General features: G+C 41.1%; 1 protein-coding gene and 1 non-coding gene across 2 annotated transcripts; both read left to right on the top strand.

Annotated features, from left to right (window-relative positions):
• The first annotated feature begins 12395 nt into the window (after positions 1 to 12395).
• On the top strand, positions 12396 to 13334 carry LOC125136183 (olfactory receptor 2M3-like). Its single transcript, XM_047796886.1, has one exon. It carries the CDS (start codon positions 12396 to 12398, stop codon positions 13332 to 13334), a length of 939 nt encoding a protein of 312 aa, XP_047652842.1.
• Positions 13335 to 19160: 5826 nt separating this feature from the next.
• TRNAN-GUU (transfer RNA asparagine (anticodon GUU)) lies at positions 19161 to 19234 on the top strand. Its single transcript has one exon. It is a non-coding gene; the product is annotated as a tRNA-Asn (tRNA).
• The last annotated feature ends 2810 nt before the right edge of the window (positions 19235 to 22044 follow it).

Here is a 22044-nt window from a genome sequence, read left to right as displayed (position 1 = left end):
GATGAATATTTCCTTCCTCTAGAGCCATAAGAAGTTATAAATGTCAGCTCTTTGTGTAGTCTCTTACTCAGTATCTACTCCTCTGTGTGTGCTACTCTGGTAAAGCAACATACACGATATGGTCAGGACTGGAACAGGATGAGCAGAGACTCTGCAGGCAGGTGGCATTAACCACACTCAAGCTCTGCCTCTACCAACCTGCATGTCCTCTGACCAGATACTTCTCTGTGCTTCAGTTTTCTTCCTTTTCAAGGCCGAAATAGCTTATTCATTCATTCATTCATTCATTCGTTTATTGTTTTGTAGGGCCGCACCTGTGGCAAATGGTAGTTCCCGGGCTAGGGGTCCAATTGGAGCTACATTGCTAGCCTACACCACACCACAGGCACAGCAATGCCAGACCCCTGAACCACTGAGCAGGGCCAGGGGTTGAACCCTTATTCTCATGGATACTGGTCAGGTTCGCTACCTTTGAGCCACAAAGGGAACTTTGCTTTTCATTTTATTTTTGGCCACACCCTATGGCATGTGGAAGTTACCTGGCCTGGGATAAAACCCACACCACAGCGGCAACCTGCCCCACAGATGCAGCAACGCAGGATCTTTAACCTGCTACACCACCAGGGAGCTTCTCAGACATAATGTTTAAATTGAGTTGTTGTGGTTATTAAACAACATGTCCAGTGCAATCCACAGCATCGGACAGAGCATTTGGCTCCTCAAGAACCATATAACCTACACTAGATACAATTATCCGTACAGTTCTCATATGTCAGAATGTAGCAAACTCTGTAACAGAGGACTAGAGCATGTTGAATGTCATTGCCTATATGGTAAAATATAATAACCACATCTCCTCATCTGCTTTTTCCAAGAGATATTAGCACTCATGTAAATATACTTTTATCTGTGCACGCCACTGGGAGAGCAAACAGGATGAATGGTTATACAATTACATGGATGATGAACTTCCAGTTCAGAATAGTCGGTAGATAAGTGCAACTAATTTCTACATCATGAATAGGTCGTTTAAGTGTGAGTAAGTAGAAATCAAAATTACCTTTCTGTTTCAGTTTGAGAAGGCCAGTGTCTTGAGATTTCTTTTCATGGTCACCCAAAGTGACTCTGCCAAATTCCCTAAATCATCATCAACTGGGGCAAAACAAACAAACACACACACACACAAACAAACAAATGTCTTGGTATATCTCTATCAGCGGTAAGTGTGAGCCAAGGTCAGCTTGTGGTTGGGGAAAATGGAATTGCTTTCTAAAGGGTCAGACAGAAACAAAACAGAGACAGCTTTTTATATTGTCGAACCGTCGAGGAACCCAGCCACCCGCATGGCATGATGGATTCTGTCATTAAAGAAGGGGTGTTCTCCTATGCTGCCTACCACTGCCTCCTCCCAACCACGGTTAAAGCCTGGACAGGTTTCCTGCTCTGACTGCCAGATGCTGTTAAAGTCAAGGCTCACTGGTCCTGGCTTCACTATCTATGGCTTCCACAGTTTGGCTCCCTCCCAAGACATTTTCCTGGCAAAGAGGTAGCACATTTTTAAACATCCTTCTCTCACATCTCTGTCTTTTCATCCCCAGCCAGAGGAGGATTTCACTGACGGTTAAGTCCACTGCAAGGATCTCACTGTTCTTTCTTCGTCATTGTGCATTTTTGGTTCTCAGAGAGGGCATTCAGCATTTTAGAAATTTTGAGTCCAGCCAGAATTGGGACTGACCTCGCTCCCATCCCTCAGTTGGGAGAGAGATCTATGCATCCTGTCATCCAGAGGCTGTTTGCTTCTTCAGCTTTGGTGCTGAACTGTGGCAGGAGACCCATCATTGCCCTGCAGGTATGGGTCGTTTGCAAACCGTGTCTGTCCTGTTATCTCCTACTCTCATTTTTCCCTCTCTGAAGATGGCATGTCCACTCTAGATTGCCCTTCCATCAAAAATTTGTGACAAAATTAGCATTCCTGTGTGTGTGTGTGTGTGTGTGTGTGTGTGTGAGTGTGTGTGTGTCTGTGTGTGTGTGTGTGTTTTGTAGGAGGAGCGTATGAGGGCTATAATGTGCTTTGGTCAAGCCCACTTAAATGTGACCGATTCAGAACACTGATGAAATCCATATTTAGACTTTCCATCATCCTCATGAATTCCATTTCATTTTAATAAATAATAGGCTCCCCATTCACTAAACTCAGTCATGTGGCCTCTTTGACTGCTATTCATCAAAAGTGGTGCAGAGTGCTCAACAGAGACATGGATTTTGAAATAAGACATATGTGGATTTGAACTATTGCTCTACGGGCAACGGTGTTATTATCAGGCCTCCAGGTTAGCTTTTTTTTTTTTTTCAGGGCCGCAACCTTGGCATGTGGAAGTTCCCAGGCTGGGGTTGAATCAGAGAAACCATCGCCTGCTTTTGCTATGCCCTCCTACATCACAGCCATGGCAACCAGGGATCTGAGTTGCATTTGCGACCTATACCACAGCTCATGGCAATGCTGGATCCCCGACCCACTGAGCCAGGCCAGGGTTTGGAATTCAAACCCTCATGGATACTATTTGGATTCCTTTCCACTGCACCACAATGGGAACTCCCCACCTTATACCTCTTGAGGGACAGAATTCAATCCATAAAACATCTACGAATTTCCATCTTTATTTTTATCCTATTATTTTGCGTAATGAATTATCCTCTGAATTAGAGTTTAGGCCACTAAAACGTAAGTTCTTGCATTTAGAAATTACTGTTTTAAACGAGCAGCACTGGGCTTTACACAGAGCTGAATATGTGCTTACTAGGGGAAAAAAAACAACAACTGGTCTTGAACTAGTTAGATTAGGTCCATGAAGAAATTCTCTGATGCGTTTCAACAGACAGTACAGTATACAAAAATCAAATCCTAGTAATGTCTTATAATCACGTAATAGCCATTAAAAAAGAAGTCATGACCCTATCAAGACAAGTGTTACTCAAGTTTGATACATGGGATGAATTAATATTGGCCTAGTTAAGATGCAACTATATCTACTGGTTTGGAAATATCTAAAATAGTGTAGGTTTTCATCCATTTCTGCCTCACTGCAACCAAGAAGTGCCAGCGATTTTGAAATGGAAACTTCTTTCTCCAGTCTTACCTTCTGGTCTTTCCCGAGAAGATGCAATAGCACTGACTGAGTAAAGAAAGAGGCTTAAATTCCTAGAGTCTTTTTCCTAGTTAAATTTCTTAGTCCACAAGGATTTAGTCCCTTGCCTTTAATTACATTGGTGAAGTCATCTTCCAATTTTTTCCAAGGTCATCAAGGTTGTTGTTGTTCCTTATGTTTATAGCATAAGCTTTGTCTTTTTTTTTTATACCAGGCAGTTTCTTTCATCATTAATAATATGGGTTACTCGAAAAACTCACCTGGCTAATGTCTGGCTTTAAAAAATCTTCACAATTTCTCATGTCCTTTGTAATTTCTCATTTCTCATGTAACAAAATTCATTGAGAAGAAAACAACAAGTAACCAACTCTGTATTATTCTCCGTAACCAACTGAATCATCTCATCAAGCTTCATGGGCACCAAATAAAAAATGATAAAAATAAAATGTATTGTTCTTCCCAGCATTTATTTATTATTTTTGAAAAGCATTTTAATGCAAAAGGAATAATATGATAAACATGCAAATAGCCAACATGAAAGTTCATTTTCTCTTAAGCTTTTGACTTTCATTTCTAGTTTTTTTTTTTTCTCATTTTTGGCCACCCAGAAGCACAGGGAACTCCCTGGCCGCAGATGAGATCTGAGCCCCCAGGCTCCACCTAAAGCACAGGTGTGGGATCCTTTACCACTGTGCCAGGCCCGGGATCAATCCCTGTCCCAGGGCTTCCAAGAGGCCACCGATCCCAATCCCATTGTGCCACAGAGGGAGCTCCTCTTTTCCTATTTGGAATAGAACAACATCCCTGCTGGAGCAGATGCCCTCTGTGCAACTCCCCCACATCACACCATTCACCGCTTCCCTTTGCGGCCACAGCCAGAGATTTGAATTTGTGGTTCGATATTCCCAGGAGTGGTATTATATTTTGCTGAATATCTGTGTATTTATGAAAGTGACACAATGTGATCTGGAAGATTTTAGTACCTGATATGGAAGATAGTGTACTCTGCACAGAAGTCTTCAACTCGCATGTTGCACACATTTTATGTTTAAAGATGAACCTCTGTTGCTATAAACGGAGTCCATTCACGTGAACTTGGAAACCCTTGTAGAATACACCAGTGTACAAATATAACATCCTAGTATATTCATGCATGCTCCTATTGATGGATGGTGGTGGTGGTATATAGTATATCATCAACAAATAACAACTGAGATGAATTGGAAGGCTAGCTGGTGTCCATTCTCTGAAGACTAGAAATGACAGGGGGAGGTATTTCCATGGATGAAGGGCGCTCCTGTGCAGGCATGATTTTATGGATTGTGGGTCAGATGATACCCAATGCTGAGAGGCAACCTCAGCTCACATGGCCATCCTTGTGTCCGGTGGTGCAGCATTAAGTCTCTACAAAGCCTAGTGAAGAGGGAGGAGGTTTTTCTCAAATAGTCTTTTCCTGGGAGTCAACAGAGGCTCTGCAGTACCTCTTTATTAAACACCGACCCTTTGTGCACCATTGGATCTGGCATCCGAAAGCCCAGCTGCAGAGCAACTTGCTGCATACTCGAAAGCAGCTACAAAGTAGCTTCACGTACTTGGAGACAGAGAGGAAGGTAGGGAAGGAATTTTGGTAAGGCTCCATCTGTCCCTCGTGTGTCACTTATAGTGACTCTAACTCCGGGTGCTCCTGGGACTTCTGAGTGTTTACTGGATTGCTCCCCCCACCCCACCATGGGTCATTCTCCTGCCAATGATACAACTTCACGTTTCCCTGTGACCAGAGGAGTTGGCACATCTGGCCAAACTGTCCGACTGATGATCAATGCCAGGCATTTGAATCTCAGCTTTTCATCATTTCCACTTAGGGTCAAGCAGGACATTTTAGCTGGCGCCATGAGGAGAGAGAACTAAGAACTTTGTCTGGGTGTAGGGGGGGCCTCCCCACCCACAGTGTGCAGAAGTCCCCAGGCCAGGGATCACACCAGCACCACAGAAGCAACAAGGCCATATCCTTAATCGCGAGGCCACCAGGAAACTCCCTAGGCCAAATATTGGAATCAACTACTGTCATAAGGAGAAAGCGATCAGCAGTGACTGGGGATGTTTATTTTAAGACGGAATGTGACCACTCTCGAACATTTCCAATATTCCCCCCACAGGTAATAATAATACGAATAAAGTGGTCAAAGGGAAAATCTTTCATGGTCTCAGGCTCTATGCTGGTAAGTTAGTTAGCAAGTAATTCTCCTCCTTTTCTCAGGCACAGTAAGGTAAGGCATCTCTGGCAGCAAGCCTATGCATTGTGCCAGAGCTATCAAAAGAAGAACAAGCATGTTGAGAGCTTATTAATAGCTTAACCTAAAAGTGTGAACTGACATGGAAAACATGAAGGACTGCAAACGTTCCTGAACAAGATTTGGTCTGGGACAGAAACCAATAGAACCCAAGGACCAAGAAGGCCGTGTTAACTTTGGGAAAAATAGAGCAGGCACAATAGAACCTACTGGGAAAAATTTTTTTTAAATAGCAATGCATGGCCTCTTCCCAAGACATTCGGATTCACTGAGTCTCAGAATCATCTGGTCCTAGAAAACATTTCTGAATCTCATCAAGAGATTCTAATAAGAATCTAAGTTTGAGAACCACTGGGATGGAGACATGAGGGATTATGAAGTCTTTTTAAAGCCAGACATTAGCCAGGTGAGTTTTTTGAGTAACCCATATTATTAATGATGAAAGAAACTGCCTGGTATTAAAAAAAGACAAAGCTTATGCTATAAACATAAGGAACAACAACAACCTTGATGACCTTGGAAAAAATTGGAAGATGACTTCACCAATGTAATTAAAGGCAAGGGACTTAAATCCTTGTGGACTAAGAAATTTAACTAGGAAAAAGACTCTAGGAACTTAAGCCTCTTTCTTTACTCAGTCAGTGCTATTGCATCTTCTCGGGAAAGACCAGAAGGTAAGACTGGAGAAAGAAGTTTCCATTTCAAAATCGCTGGCACTTCTTGGTTGCAATGAGGCAGAAACGGATGAAAACCTACACTATTTTAGATATTTCCAAACCAGTAGATTTAGTTGCATCTTGAACAGGCCTATATTAATTTACCCCGTATTTAAAACTTGAGTAACACTTGTCTTGATAGGGTCATGACTTCTTTTTTAAAGGCTATTATGTGATTATAACACATTACTAGGATTTGATTGTTGTGTAATGCACTGTCTGTTGAAACGCATCAGAGAATTTCTTCATGGACCTAATCTAACAGTTCAAGACCAGTTGTTGTTTTTTTTCCCCTAGTAAGCACATATTCAGCTCTGTGTAAAGCCCAGTGCTGCTCGTTTAAAACGGTATTTTCTAAATGCAAGAACTTACGTTTTAGTGGCCTAAACTCTAATTCAGAAGATAATTCATTATGCAAATTGAGATGAAAATAAAGATGGATTTAATAGGTGTTTTTATAGATTGAATTCTGTCCCCCAAGAGTTATAATTTGGGGAGTTCTCAATGTAGTGCAGTGGAAACAAATCCAACTAGTATCCAAGAAGATGCCCTTCCGATCCTGGCCTGGCTCAGTGGGTCGGGGATCCAGCATTGCCATGAGTTGTGGTATAGGTCGCAGATGCAGCTCCGATCCCAAGTTGCTATGGCTGTGGTGCAGGACAGCAGCTACAGCTCTGATTCCACCCCCAGCCTGGGAACCTCCGTGTTCCGCACCTGCAGATCGAAAAATAGAAGCAAAGAATAAAAAAGAGTTGCATGTTGAAGAACCATACCTCAGAATGTGACTTTATTTGCAGATGCAGTCTTTACAGAGGTGATCAAGTTAAAAAGCAGTCACTAGGGTGAGTGATGATCCAAATGAGTAGTGTCTGTATCAAAAGAAGACATTTTGAGATCAAGACAAGACTGTCGTGTGAAGATGAAGGAACACATCTTCTACAAGATGAAGGGTGATCTTCTACAAACCAGCAATTACCAAAGACTGCCAGCAACCCCCAGAAGTTAGGTGGAAGGCATGAAGCTGAGTCTTCCTTGCAGCCCTCAGAAGGAACTAGCCTTGCTGACACCATGTTCTGACACATTTATGCTTCAGAAATGGGGGACAATAAGTTTGATTGTTTAGTTCACCAATTTTTTTCGTAGTTTGCTATGGCAGTCTAGCAACCAGTACAGTAGTATTAAATGTCAAAAGGGTGATGATAATAATAATGATTATGATGGTTGAAGTTTGAATTTTCTCAGTTTGTATTTTGCATTAAGCTTTATTTCGCGTGATTTATAAAAGTTATCTTTTGTAATCCTGAGAGATAGATATTAGTCTCACTATAGAAAATTTTTTTCAAAACGAGGAGGCCGGAGTTCCCCTTGCGGCTCAATGACAATGAACCCAACTAGTATCCAGGAGGACAAGAGCTTGCAATCCATGCAATCCCTGACCTTGCCAAGTGGGTTAAGGAGCCCGAGTTGCCATGAGCTTCAGTATAGGCTGCAGACACCACTCAGATCTCTTTACTTGGGCAGTGGCTTCGGCAGGCAGCTGCTGCTCTGATTCAACCCCAGCCTGGGAACTTCCAGATGCCATGGGTGCAGCCCTGAAAGAAGGAAAAAAGAGAGAGAGAAGACCTGATAATAGCACTGTTGCCAGTACAGTAATGGTTCAAACCCACATATTTCTGATCTCAGAAATCTATTTCTCTGTTCAGCACTCTGCACCGTTTTGAAGAAGAGTAGTTGAAGAGACCACATGCCTGAGTTTAGTGAATGGGGAGCATTATTATTTATTAAAATGAAAGAGAGTTCAGGAGGATGTCGAATTTATTCCAGGGCTGGAATGAGGAAATGAACTGAAAATGTTGGGGTGGCTTGGAGGACGAGAACGAAGCATATTGTTCATGAAGGAAGTAACTGGAGGCCTCCCCTAAGGAAACATGGATGAAAGAGTAGAATTGTCGGGGTTTGTGCTGAAAATCATGAGGAGAAACCTCCTGACATGGTGGATGTGATTTCTGGTGCAGTATCATGAACCCAATATACATAGTTGCTATTTTCTCTCCTGACTAGTTGGAACCCGCAGAGGCTTTTGAGAAGCAGAGTTTCAAAACTCAGTGGTATTAAAAGAGAGTCATTAGAGAGTGTTGCATCCAGGGGATAGGAAGTGATGGATTTACTCTACTGGAAATGTAATGCTGTTTCTGGGAAAGCAGAGGAAATTTTCAGAAGGAGTGTGTCTTTCCAATAGACACTGGCCTTTCTCTACATGGGATACCATGAGAAGGGCCTCTTGGAAGGCAAAAAAAAAAAAAAAATGGGTTCCATCAGCACATCTCAAGCATTGCCATCATCCAAGTCACCTGAAGACTTGTTGAAACATAGTCCTGGGTCCATCCAGTCCCCAGAGTTTCTGACTCAGTCGGTCTGGAGTGGTGTCTGGGAATATGCCCTTCCAGCAAGTTGTCAGGTGATGTTGATGCTGCTTGGTTGGGGAGCTCCCACTGTGAGAACCAGTGCACTAAATGGATCCTTCCTAAGCATCAGAGGTGATGTTGGGGTGATGTGAAAATCCACCTGTCCTGTGGCCGGCTTGTTATGTGCTCTGCAGGACGGGAGTATTACTGGCTGGTAACTAAGAGAAGGATCATTAGGAGGAACTATGGCATCCACATATGCATTGAGCTCTTTGAGTCCTGATTATGTCCAGATTTGTATCTGTCCTCTCCATATGGTCGCTCCTCAGTTTCTCATTCCTCTCAAATGTCTCTTTTTGCTCAAAATTTAGACTAGTTCAGTCATCTTCCTCAGCACAGGTTTTCTTCTGTTCCTCCTTTTTCCAGTTTTCAATAATCCTTAATGTAAGTAGGTGTAAATGTAAACTCAAAATGTAAATCCTGTTCAGTAGGTAATTGAATAAGTATAGCCATATAGGACTTTAGGGTGCACTGTTTGTAACAAACAATGACACTGAGGTCTTTCATTTAGGGGAGCATTCAGCTGTGAATTTTCTTTTGTTAGAAAGAAAGTGAGATACAAGAGATAGAACTAACACAATTTAAGGTTTTAGGTGTGGTATAGTATTTAGCCCTTTATATTGATTTTAGTATAACTAGAGACAGCCCAAGATGTTTTGGATATTATTAAACCACAATGTTTTTGTCAGTAATATTCTGCAAGATATAGTTTACATGGGTGATGATACTGAGGCTTTTAAATCAGTTATTTCTTTAAACTCTCTAACAAATTTAAAAGATACGTTTCTGATCACAAAGTCTTATCATTGTAAGATATGAAGAAACACTACCTGTTCCCAGGGATAGTCTCCCTCCCTGTCTCTCTTTCGCTCTCTCTCTCTCACACACTCACACGTGTATTTTCTGAATTAAATCCTCCTTGGGAGAGTCTATTCAACAACACCCTTGTAGGATACTGAAAAGTGATGCCAACTGCCTTTTTGCCTTATTTCAATGTTTTCATACTGTTACTTCACATATATTAAGAATAGTAAATATGCTGGCTTGAGCAAGGTACAAATTTCTCATGGTAAGTAGAATACATCCTTGAACACTTTGAATGTTAGGTTGAAGTTTCTGGAGTTTGTGAAGCACAATAATGGCCACTAATATATCTGTATGTACGAGAAGGATAAGCTAGACATTTAAGGATCTTCAGAAATAAGGGTGAGGTAGTTTGTAGAATAACTATCAACATTTAAGGATTATGATTGTGGACTTTGGATATAAGAACAGAGACATTTGTGTGAGTGAGAGTGTTAGTTTGAACAAAAAAATTGTATGATGGATTTGACTAAGTCTTTGGGGATAAAAAGGAGTGAAGAATTCAAAACTGAGGTCTGAAGTTCTCGCTGTGGCATAACAGGATCGGTGGCAACTCTGGAGTTCTGGGATGCAGTTTGGCATAGGGGGTTAAGGATATGGCATTGCCACAGCTGTAGGTGGCAACTGAGGCTTAGACCCGATCCCTGGCCTGGGAACTCTGTATGCTGTGGGACGGCCAGAAAAGAAAAAAAGAACAAACAAAATCAAAATTGAGGTGTATTAAGTATAAAATACTATAGTAAAACTGAAGTGTTATCTGGCTAATACACCATTACATAATAATTATGGAGGCTCTGATCTAAAACCTAGTGTATTCCAGAAAAAGCAAAAGGCTAAATATGGATTTGAGCAGTGTTCTAAATAAGTCATATTTAAGTGGGCTAGACCAAAGCACTTTATAGCCCTCATACGCTCCTCCTACAAATCACACACACACATAGAAATGCTAATTTTGTCACAAATTTTCGATGGAAGGGCAATCTAGAGTGGACATGCCATCTTCAGAGAGGGAAAAATGAGAGTAGGAGATAACAGGACAGACACGGTTTGCAAACGACCCATACCTGCAGGGCAATGATGGGTCTCCTGCCACAGTTCAGCACCAAAGCTGAAGAAGCAAACAGCCTCTGGATGACAGGATGCATAGATCTCTCTCCCAACTGAGGGATGGGAGCGAGGTCAGTCCCAATTCTGGCTGGACTCAAAATTTCTAAAATGCTGAATGCCCTCTCTGAGAACCAAAAATGCACAATGACGAAGAAAGAACAGTGAGATCCTTGCAGTGGACTTAACCGTCAGTGAAATCCTCCTCTGGCTGGGGATGAAAAGACAGAGATGTGAGAGAAGGATGTTTAAAAATGTGCTACCTCTTTGCCAGGAAAATGTCTTGGGAGGGAGCCAAACTGTGGAAGCCATAGATAGTGAAGCCAGGACCAGTGAGCCTTGACTTTAACAGCATCTGGCAGTCAGAGCAGGAAACCTGTCCAGGCTTTAACCGTGGTTGGGAGGAGGCAGTGGTAGGCAGCATAGGAGAACACCCCTTCTTTAATGACAGAATCCATCATGCCATGCGGGTGGCTGGGTTCCTCGACGGTTCGACAATATAAAAAGCTGTCTCTGTTTTGTTTCTGTCTGACCCTTTAGAAAGCAATTCCATTTTCCCCAACCACAAGCTGACCTTGGCTCACACTTACCGCTGATAGAGATATACCAAGACATTTGTTTGTTTGTGTGTGTGTGTGTTTGTTTGTTTTGCCCCAGTTGATGATGATTTAGGGAATTTGGCAGAGTCACTTTGGGTGACCATGAAAAGAAATCTCAAGACACTGGCCTTCTCAAACTGAAACAGAAAGGTAATTTTGATTTCTACTTACTCACACTTAAACGACCTATTCATGATGTAGAAATTAGTTGCACTTATCTACCGACTATTCTGATCTGGAAGTTCATCATCCATGTAATTGTATAACCATTCATCCTGTTTGCTCTCCCAGTGGCGTGCACAGATAAAAGTATATTTACATGAGTGCTAATATCTCTTGGAAAAAGCAGATGAGGAGATGTGGTTATTATATTTTACCATATAGGCAATGACATTCAACATGCTCTAGTCCTCTGTTACAGAGTTTGCTACATTCTGACATATGAGAACTGTACGGATAATTGTATCTAGTGTAGGTTATATGGTTCTTGAGGAGCCAAATGCTCTGTCCGATGCTGTGGATTGCACTGGACATGTTGTTTAATAACCACAACAACTCAATTTAAACATTATGTCTGAGAAGCTCCCTGGTGGTGTAGCAGGTTAAAGATCCTGCGTTGCTGCATCTGTGGGGCAGGTTGCCGCTGTGGTGTGGGTTTTATCCCAGGCCAGGTAACTTCCACATGCCATAGGGTGTGGCCAAAAATAAAATGAAAAGCAAAGTTCCCTTTGTGGCTCAAAGGTAGCGAACCTGACCAGTATCCATGAGAATAAGGGTTCAACCCCTGGCCCTGCTCAGTGGTTCAGGGGTCTGGCATTGCTGTGCCTGTGGTGTGGTGTAGGCTAGCAATGTAGCTCCAATTGGACCCCTAGCCCGGGAACTACCATTTGCCACAGGTGCGGCCCTACAAAACAATAAACGAATGAATGAATGAATGAATGAATAAGCTATTTCGGCCTTGAAAAGGAAGAAAACTGGCGCACAGAGAAGTATCTGGTCAGAGGACATGCAGGTTGGTAGAGGCAGAGCTTGAGTGTGGTTAATGCCACCTGCCTGCAGAGTCTCTGCTCATCCTGTTCCAGTCCTGACCATATCGTGTATGTTGCTTTACCAGAGTAGCACACACAGAGGAGTAGATACTGAGTAAGTGACTACACAAAGAGTTGACATTTATAACTTCTTATGGCTCTAGAGGAAGAAAATATTCATCATGGAATGGGAGAATCAGACGGCTAGCTCTGACTTCATCTTGATGGGAATTTTTAGCCACACGCCCACTCACATCTTTCTCTTCTCGCTGGTGCTGGGCATCTTCACAGTGGCTCTCTTGGCAAACACTGTCATGGTTCTCCTCATCTACCTGGACCGCCGGCTCCACACCCCCATGTACTGCCTCCTCAGCCAACTCTCCCTCATGGACCTCATGCTCATCTGCACCACGGTGCCCAAAATGGCCTGCAACTACCTGTCTGGCAGGAAGTCCATTTCTGTAGCAGGATGTGAAACCCAGATATTCCTTTATGTGTCCCTCCTTGGAGCTGAGTGCTTCCTATTGGCTGTCATGGCCTATGACCGCTATGCTGCCATCTGCTACCCTCTTCAGTACCCCCAGCTCATGAACTGGAACGTTTGTGGGCTCCTGGCTGCCTCTTCATGGATCCTTGGGGTCTTTGATGGGATCGTCGATGTAGCTGCTACTCTGTCCTTCTCCTACTGTGGCTCCCGAGAAATATCCCAGTTCTTCTGTGATGTCCCAGCACTCCTACGTCTCTCGTGCACGGATACTTCCACCTTTGAAACCCTCATTTTTATCTGTTGTGTGGTAATGCTCCTCTTCCCTTTGTCACTCATCATCATCTCCTACACACGGGTCATCACAACTGTCATTCGCATGAGTTCTGGGGAGGGTCGGCACAAGGCGTTCACCACCTGTAGTTCCCACCTTGTCGTCGTGGGGATGTATTATGGAGCAGCTATGTTCATATATATGAGGCCCACGTCCAATCGGTCCCCAGCCCAGGACAAGATGGTGTCAACCTTCTACACCATTCTCACTCCCATGCTGAATCCCCTTATATACAGCCTCCGCAACAAAGACGTGGCCAAAGCATTCAGAGAGGTGCTGGGGAAGGCGAAATCTAGAGAATAAGTTCGATAATGGTTTACAGGAATTTTTCCCCCCTCATAACTACTCTCTCTGTTGCACATTTATTTATGAAAAACAAAAACCCACCTGATTTAACATCAAGTACACACATATATTTTAATATGTACATATTAATATCTATATATTATGTATATATAAAAAACAAGCAAATAGCCCTCCCATATCTTCCCTACTGAAATGTTCTCAAGTGTCCGCTGGGGTACATCCTCACCTGCCTCAGAAAGCTAAATAAATCTAACTTCATTTAACTCTAGGTGTATTCCTGTTGGCATTTGGCAGGTGAGCTTTTGCATTGGGTGTATTATCCTATTAGAAGACTTATGAAGCTACTGAAAAAATTATAATATAGAATATAGTTGGGCCTAGGTCTAGGCTGTGAGTCCGCCAACTTGAAACCAAAAGCACAGATTCAGAAAAGTTAAAAAAAGGTAAATTTATGCCCCTTCCTGGCAACTACTGATCTTTTTACTCTCTCTGTAGTCTTGCCTTTTCCCAAATGTTATATATATTGAATCATAGAGAAGCCTTTTAAGATTGGTGTCTTCCATTTAGTAGTGTGCATTTAAGATTTCTCTATGTCTTTTCATGACTTGATAGCTCCTTTCCTTTTAGCCCTGAATAATATTCCACTGACTGGTTGTGCCACAGTTTGTCATTCCATTCACCTAATGAAGGACATTTTGGTTGCTTCCAAATTGTGACAGTTATGAATAAAGGTGCTACAAACATCTATGTGTGCAGGGTTTTGTGTGAACACATGTTTATAAGTCACTTGGATAAATGCTAAAGGGCAAGATGACTGCATCATATGTTCACACTGTTTAGCTTTATAAAAAATGAACAAATTATCTTCCAAGTGGCTGTACAATTTTGCATTCCCGTATGCAAAGAATGAAAATCCTTATCGCTTCATATTCTTGTCAGCATTTGGTATTGTCAATGTTTCAGATTTTAGTCATTCTAATAGGTATGAAGTGGTATCTCATTATCGTTTTAATTTTCAGTTTCCTAATGACAAACGAGATGGATGTCTTTCTATAAGCTAATTTTCCATCTACATATCCTCTGGTGAGGTGTCTATTTAGATCTTTGACCCTTTTAAAAATTGGGCTGTCAGGGAGTTCCCGTTGTGCTGCAGCAGAAACAAATCTGACCAGTATCCATGAGGACGTGGGTTTGATCCCTGGCATCACTCAGCGGGCAGGGATCTGGCGTTGCTGTGAGCTGCGGTATAGGTCACAAATGCATCTCAGATCCCGCGTGGCTGTGGCTGTGGCTGTGGCTGTGGTGTAGGTTGGCAGCTGTACCTCTGATTCAACCCCTAGCCTGGGAACCTCCCTATGCTTCGGGGGCAGCCCTAAAAAGCAAAAAAAAAAAAAAAAAATTGAGCTGTTAGGATTTTCCTTTGGTGACATCAGCATCACAGTGACATATAACATTTCTCCTCCTTTTCTGTCCCTCTTTTTTTTTTGAAACTACCAATGCATTGTAATATATAAGTTTTTAATTGCTTTTTATTTTGACATTCATATTCATATAAAATCATCAGAAATAATACAGAGACATCTTGGTTTCTCACAGTGATAAGTAATATCTTGTAAAACTAGAGTACAATAATACAACCAGAATATTGACATTGATACAGTCAAGATATAAAGCATCTTCAAAACCACAAAGATCCCTCATGTGGCCTTTGATCAACCCACCTTACCACCTCATCTTTACCTACGGAAAACACTAAACTATTCTCTATTTATATAATTTTGTTATTTTAAGAATGCCATATATGTGGAATCATACAGTTTTCTGTAACATTTTGGGATTGGCTTTTTTCACCTAGAGTAATTATTTCAATATTTTTGATTATCAAGTGGATTATTATTTTTCTGCTTGTGTTCTTAAAATTTATTTTTCTAAAGGCAAGAAAATGTAGATGAACATAACTTCCATTGTTTATTAATTGGAATAGTTATAATTTGTTTTTTAATAAATTGGTTGACAGTGTTTCATCATTGCTTGGCATTTATTCTTATGCAGTATCATTATGACTGCTGAACTTTATTTTTTTAGCCATCATTTTCTACTTTTCTTAAAAACAGATGACCCTGACTCGCAGACTTTGAAAAACTTATGGTCTCCAAAAGAGACAGTTTGGGGGGTGGGGGGTTGCGCTGGGGTTATGGGATGGAAATCCTATAAAACTGGATTGTGATAATCATTGTACAAGTACAAATGTAATAAATTCATTGAGTAATAAAAAATCAATTTAAAAAAATTTTAAAAAGAAAAAAACAGATGACCAAAATCTGCGGAATTTGTTGTCATTGCTGAGAAGTATCACAGGGCTTAATAAGGCAAAACTCACCCCAATGAACTTAGCATTCAAGAACAGAGGATCACTTTTTGAAAAATAACCTTGACTAAAGGAAAAAGTCATATAAAGCTTATAGAGCGAGATGAAGAGCAGAGTCAAGTTGATTATCTTTTTAATTGCTCTTATCTCAGGGTTCATTTTGAAATGTGTGCTTGACCTGTGAAGATGCCGTATCTGCTTATGATGTCTGTAGAGACAAAGCATCATATACCCACTGGTCCAGCACAAAGAACCATGAATGTGAGAAAGAATTACATACTTAGGTGGTCCAATCCCGAAATAAAGCAAGATTTGGCAATGACACAGGATAGACACCCTTTCCTTAAGGCTGTAATTGAGATTAATAAATTAGAAGATATGAATAGATTAAATATCCAAATGAATAAAAAGGAGTAAAGGATGTGCAATGGCTTTGAATGCTGCCCAGTGAGAGCTACCAGGACTAATGATAATGGCCTGAAGAATGCTTAAAAGACTTGTCAAACAGATGGAAAGGCCACCTGACACTCTGTGTAGTTAAGAATTTGTCTTACCTAAAATGTCACCCATGAGCGTTCTGAAGTCCAAAGCTGCTCCTTACTCAGGGATTCCTATAGTACAAAATAGTAACATATGAACCACGGATAAGTACGTTATTATAAGGCAGCTGGGTCTCTGTCTGATACGATGAAAATATGAGCATAGCTCACAAAGAGCATGGAATTCCCAAAGAGACAAAATCCAGTTTGAAAGAGAACAGCATCCCCAGGATGCCACCCATTGAGCTCCTGCTGACATTTCACAGGCTGCAGAAGTTCAGGATGAACTTCTGTAACCTGTTTTTAAAAATTCCTTACTTTAGCAAACCATTTTTAAAAAACTGTTTTTAAAAATTCCTGTGACCTCAGGAGGCATTAAATTGGTAGAGAAAAGAGAGATGTCGGTATACAAAGAATAAAAGTGCTTGCATTATATGTAGATTTTATTCACTTTTTCATTCTCACTCATGAGTTCTGATACTTCCTGACATAACTGCCTCCAATGCTCAATAATGCTTTCTATTCTTGAACACCATTCTTACTGCCTTAATTAATTTTTATTGCCTCTTTTTTCAAATCTTAAATTTTCATTTTGCTGACCCAAGAGAAAAAGCTCCCACTTGCTGTGACTTTTGGCTCTGGTTTAGTTTGTATCTAACACATAAGTTACATCTATATCTTTTGAACTCCCTGAGTATGTATATTTGCTACAGTCTCCTTAGGCAACTGTCATGAGCTCAACTGGGAGATTCAGGATCCTGGACTCAGACGATCTCTCTGGAGAGTCTCTCATCCATGGAAAATAAGGATTGTACTTGTACTAGCTAACACACACTTAGCAGCAGTGATCAGAATGCTGTCAAAAGACAAGGAAGTGCACCAGATATGGCTGCCTTGTTGGTTAGACTTGAGTGAGATTTTTTTCTGTTAAATTTTTGTACTTTTCAAAAACTTCATGAATCCACAATGGAGTTTGATGATGAAAACTACATGCGGTTATTGTAACGTGGTCTAGGTGGTGGAAGTGGGAAACATTGTCTCTCATTGGGAAATCTCTGGTGTAAAATTAAAAGAGGAGTTAAATGGCCAATGTGCTTCCCAGGTTTCCAAGGTTTTTGGTGAAACCCAGCTTTGTATTTCTCCATCAGTTCGCAGTCTCTGTGTTTAAAAAATGGTTTAAGTGAACTTGAGCTCTATAGAAAATTTTAGAAATTGAATTTCTCCCCAGATGATATATATGCTGTAAAGAAAAAAAATACCAGAAACCAGAAGGTTAGAAACAAGAACCTGGAAAGTTGGGCTTAGACTTTGGGGGTTGGGGGAAGTGGGGCACGGTTTCCTGGCTGAGGTTAGTACCTCAGGAACTCCTAGCATATGATCTTGTGGAGCTGGGACTCAGCTGAGGAAGGGGACACATCTCAGGTGATGACAGTACCTCTGAGGATGCAATAAACCTGGATCTGAAGGTGTGTTTTAAAATCTAGAGAATGGAACAATGTGTTGTTAATGGAACAGTGCAGAGCAGAAAGCTTTTGCCATTAAAAAAAAAAAAAGTATCAGAGTACGGTCTCCTAGCGCCATCTAGTGACAGAATTTAAGGGAAAACCAACCAGCAAAGAAGAAATGTTTTGCAGAGTCCCAACCCGAACATGCCAAAGTGCAATACACAACTAGAATGTATGAGATAAATACACATTTTTATACTGAATTTGTGTGCTTATGTGAGTTCTCCTACTCTAAGTTACCCTGCTGCAAAGATTTTAAAGTGTTATTTCCAACCTTTATTGTATGGGCAACGTATTTTTACATATTTTTGGGAATAAAAATGAATGGATGTTTTCTAACTATTCTTTTTTTTCCTTGGGCACCTATATCTGCCTCAGCTACTGAAGCATTTAGTGATTTCCTGCTCCCTCCCTCCCTCCCATAACCTTGAAACTAACAATGCTGCTTTTAGACCACGATCTTCAGTGTTTCTTCACACATAATTTATCATGCTCTTCTTTGCACATTGTATTTTCTCTATAGAGAAATGATAGAGAGATGGAGATACAGATGTGAAAGTGAGGGAGGTAGGATGAGATGAGATTTAGTATAAATGTTCTGCTTCTCTGGAGAACTCTGAGTGACACAACCACTGATTTTTTTAGTCTTTTTTACACAGCAGTAGCTATATGAAGAAACTATAGGGTAGAAGTTATGTCTAAAGGTCTGACTGCATCTGAGTTAAAACTTTTTGGTCAGACTGCCACTGTGGTTGAAGCTGTGCGCTTCCTGTGACTTCATCAGGAAACACATAATGTTAATTTGCCCCATTATTAATGATGCTACATTTGATCCCTAGGGTAAATCTTTGTAAAGATTTTAGTCTTTGCAATTAACAAGTGATCTCTGTGATGCTACTTTGGTAGCATAGAAATATCCTGCTTCCTAGGAAGTACCCTTTTATCCGATAGTTAGGATCCATTGAGGAAACTTGCAACAAATTCCCTAAATGATTTCCGCCTCTTCAGTTGCTCTTGCTGGTATCCTTACCATTTAATGTATAAGGAATCCTTCCAGGCGGTTCTATATCAAGTGAATTATTAGCCAAAATCTCTCTCATTGAACAGAGAATAAATTCTGTCCAGATGGCTTTCCTTAGATTATGCTCACACTTAATAGGATAAACAGTCAACGGGTCGCGTTCCCCACCCAATCAACACTCTGATTTTCCTCTCTAAGAATCATATCTGTATTATTAAGACCTTTATTTTTAAAACACATCATTAATGTAGGAACAATAAAAATCAAGACCTGAGGGAAGTTTTTTTCAGTGGATACAGCCCACAAAATTCATTTATAGAATATATTACACAATTTACACTGAAAAAATAAAAACTAATATTGTTGGAAAACACACATTTCAGTACTCCTGTCTCTGTGGCGCAATCGGTTAGCGCGTTCGGCTGTTAACCGAAAGGTTGGTGGTTCAAGCCCACCCAGGGACGGTTAGGGTTTTCCGGAAGTTAGGAAACTCTTCAGGAGCTTCCCAGAGGTTTTACTTACTTCCCAGATTTGTGTCTGACAATATCAATTTCTGGTAATTTTGACAAATTAAATGAAAATCTAACAGGTCTCTTCGCGTCGTCTTTGGAATGCGGTTCGTCGAACAAGCCATCAGATATGAGTGCAGGCCCTTCATTTAGGACATATTTTCTCATTTTCTTTCCAGACTCCATCTCCCTCCCCTGTGTTAATTCATCCAGTAGAGTCCACCCGCCGAGAGCAGCCGCGGACCACTTGGCCAAGGCCCTGCAAAGCTTGTTCTTCACACGGAGCTGGGGTCGCCTCTGTCAGAATCGACTGCTTGGGTCAGACCTTGGACCGCGAAGGAGGGTGGTGGAGGCTCTATGGGGATAGCTGGTTTACAGTGACTTTGGTATTTTCCTAAATCACCCAAGTTTCCTAGCGTAATGAAACGATGGCCTTAGACTTTTCATAAAAGGTATTTTGACATTCTCTACCAAAATTACTCCGCAATTCCACTTCTGGAAATGTATATACTACTGTATTTCTGCAACCAAAATGGACCCATGTCAAGGTTATTCATTGCAATATTGAAAAGAAAAATAATGACTTAGCAGAAGCTAAGGGTCCATCCATAAGGGCCTGGTTAATCATCAATGATACATCACTCAATGGAATTGGAGGCAAAGGGAAAAACAAAAAGGGCTCTCAAGTACTAATCTGTAGCGGATGGAGTGAGAACTCGCTGGAGTGCACTGACCTGGGAAGCACTGGGCAACCACAGTCCACCTGCTACCAGAACTGCTGAAAGTGGCTGGGGGTGTGCCATGTGGCTGCAGGGGCATCGCCAGGTTTATGTGGCCTTTCCCCTCTGTTAGCCTTCTCCCTACTGTGTTGCCTCTGGACCAAATTTACTTGCAAGCCAACTGGCAAGGGGTCCCAAAAATGCCCTGTTTACAGAAAATTGGAAAAGGAGTTGAGAGCAAACAAATAACAATCGCAAAAGCCAAGTAAAGCACATTGTTCCTTGAAAAGGGCTCGGGGAGGCTTGTTTTCTTTCTATTTTCTATTCTTTTAGGTGAGTAAAATTCTATTTTAGGGCACTTTCACACTAAATTACTTGAAAGCCATAGCTCTGGACTCCTTGTCTTATTCTTTATTCCCATGGTAAGGAGTGCTTCATTTTAAAGTTCTGCCTTGAATATTCAAATGGTGCTGGAGTAAAATGTATGCCAAGAAATGCAAGACATTTTTCATTAGGTTGTTTATTCTCTCTCTCTCCATGTATATATAAAATAATCTTGGAGTTTCTTGGTGGCTCAGTGGGTTAAAAATCCTGTGTTGTCACAGAAGTGGCTCAGGTCACTGCTGTGGCCCATCCTCCTGAGTGTCTTCAGCCTGAGAGAGCAGGTAGGCAGCTTAGTACAAGTCTCAGGAGTATTCAGGATGGTTTTTTTTGTTTTTTAAATTAGAGCCTAGAAAAGCACAGTTTAACCCATTTCTTTCCACTTCATTCCTCTGGTTGAATAGTTAGTGTCTCAGTTTTGTGTGGACGTGAGTGTGGTGGACTTAGTTTACTAAAAAGGAATAAAATTACCACTTTTGCTGTGAATCGGTGGCAGGACTACCCCTTAAAGGTTTGGAAATCTAATATAGATCTTCCTCTACTGAGGAAATGGTTACACCCGATAAACCCATCTCAGCTGAGAACATCTGTATTTAGAAAATGTATTAAATACACCAAACTTACTGAACAGCATAGCTTAACTTAGCCTACCTAAATGTGTTCAGAACACTTACATCAGCCTACAGTTGGGCAAAATCATCTAATAAAAAGCCTATTTCATAATAAACTGTTGACTATCTCATATAATTTATTGAATACTGTAGTGAAAGTGAAAAACACCCTTCTGGTTAAGTGGCTGCCCAGCACCAGGAAGGAGTGACACCACAGGGAAAAGATCAAAATTCAGAATTGGAACTAGTTTCCACTGAATGTACCATCCAAAAGTTGAAAAATTTTAAGTATAACAATTGTAAGTCAGGGAACAACTGCAACTGGACCTCAAGCACTCTGCTGAAACATTAACTCTCTTGGGGCAACAGGGCACATCCTTGAAGCTTACACAAAAGGTTTTCACCTTCAAGGGGACAGCAAGACAGTAGTAATAACAGCAAGACAACTTCTAGAGATATGAAGAATCATGGAAAAGCAAACCCAGGCAGAGTGCTCTGTGACTTTTGGATGTTTTTAGGAATAACTCACACACTTGGACACACCCTGTTCAAGCTCTCTTACTCTTTTAAGTAGGATCCCCTTCCTCTTACTGATTTACTCTATTTCTGGCAAATGTAGGGTCTCAGCTTCTCAGACAGTGTGGAACTAAATTGACTCACAAAATTCATTGCACCAATAGATTCATAACTTAGACTAATTGTGTAGGGAATAGTTGTGGAGTTAAATCACCCAGTTTGCAGCTTTTGGTATTAATCTATTCATATGTGCAGTACCTCTTCACTCTGAGATTCATAAAATGAGCACTTACGATATTCACCTGGGGAAAATAACCTGGAAAGATGTTGGAAAAAATATGATGTGGCAAATTGTGTGGTATCTGGAAATGTAGGGATAATATGATTTTACATGGTTATTAAACAAGTTAAATCATATGGAAAAAAAACTAGTTCCTGTTGTGGCTCAGCAGTAATGAACCCGACCAGTATCCATGAGGACTTGGATTCGATCCCTGGCCCTGCTCAGTGGGTTAAGGATCCAGTGTTGCTGTGAGCT

Source organism: Phacochoerus africanus, chromosome 9 (assembly GCF_016906955.1).
Source record: "Phacochoerus africanus isolate WHEZ1 chromosome 9, ROS_Pafr_v1, whole genome shotgun sequence".
In the NCBI taxonomy this organism is placed as follows: Eukaryota; Metazoa; Chordata; class Mammalia; order Artiodactyla; family Suidae; genus Phacochoerus; species Phacochoerus africanus.
This window is presented reverse-complemented; position numbering and strand designations above follow the sequence as displayed.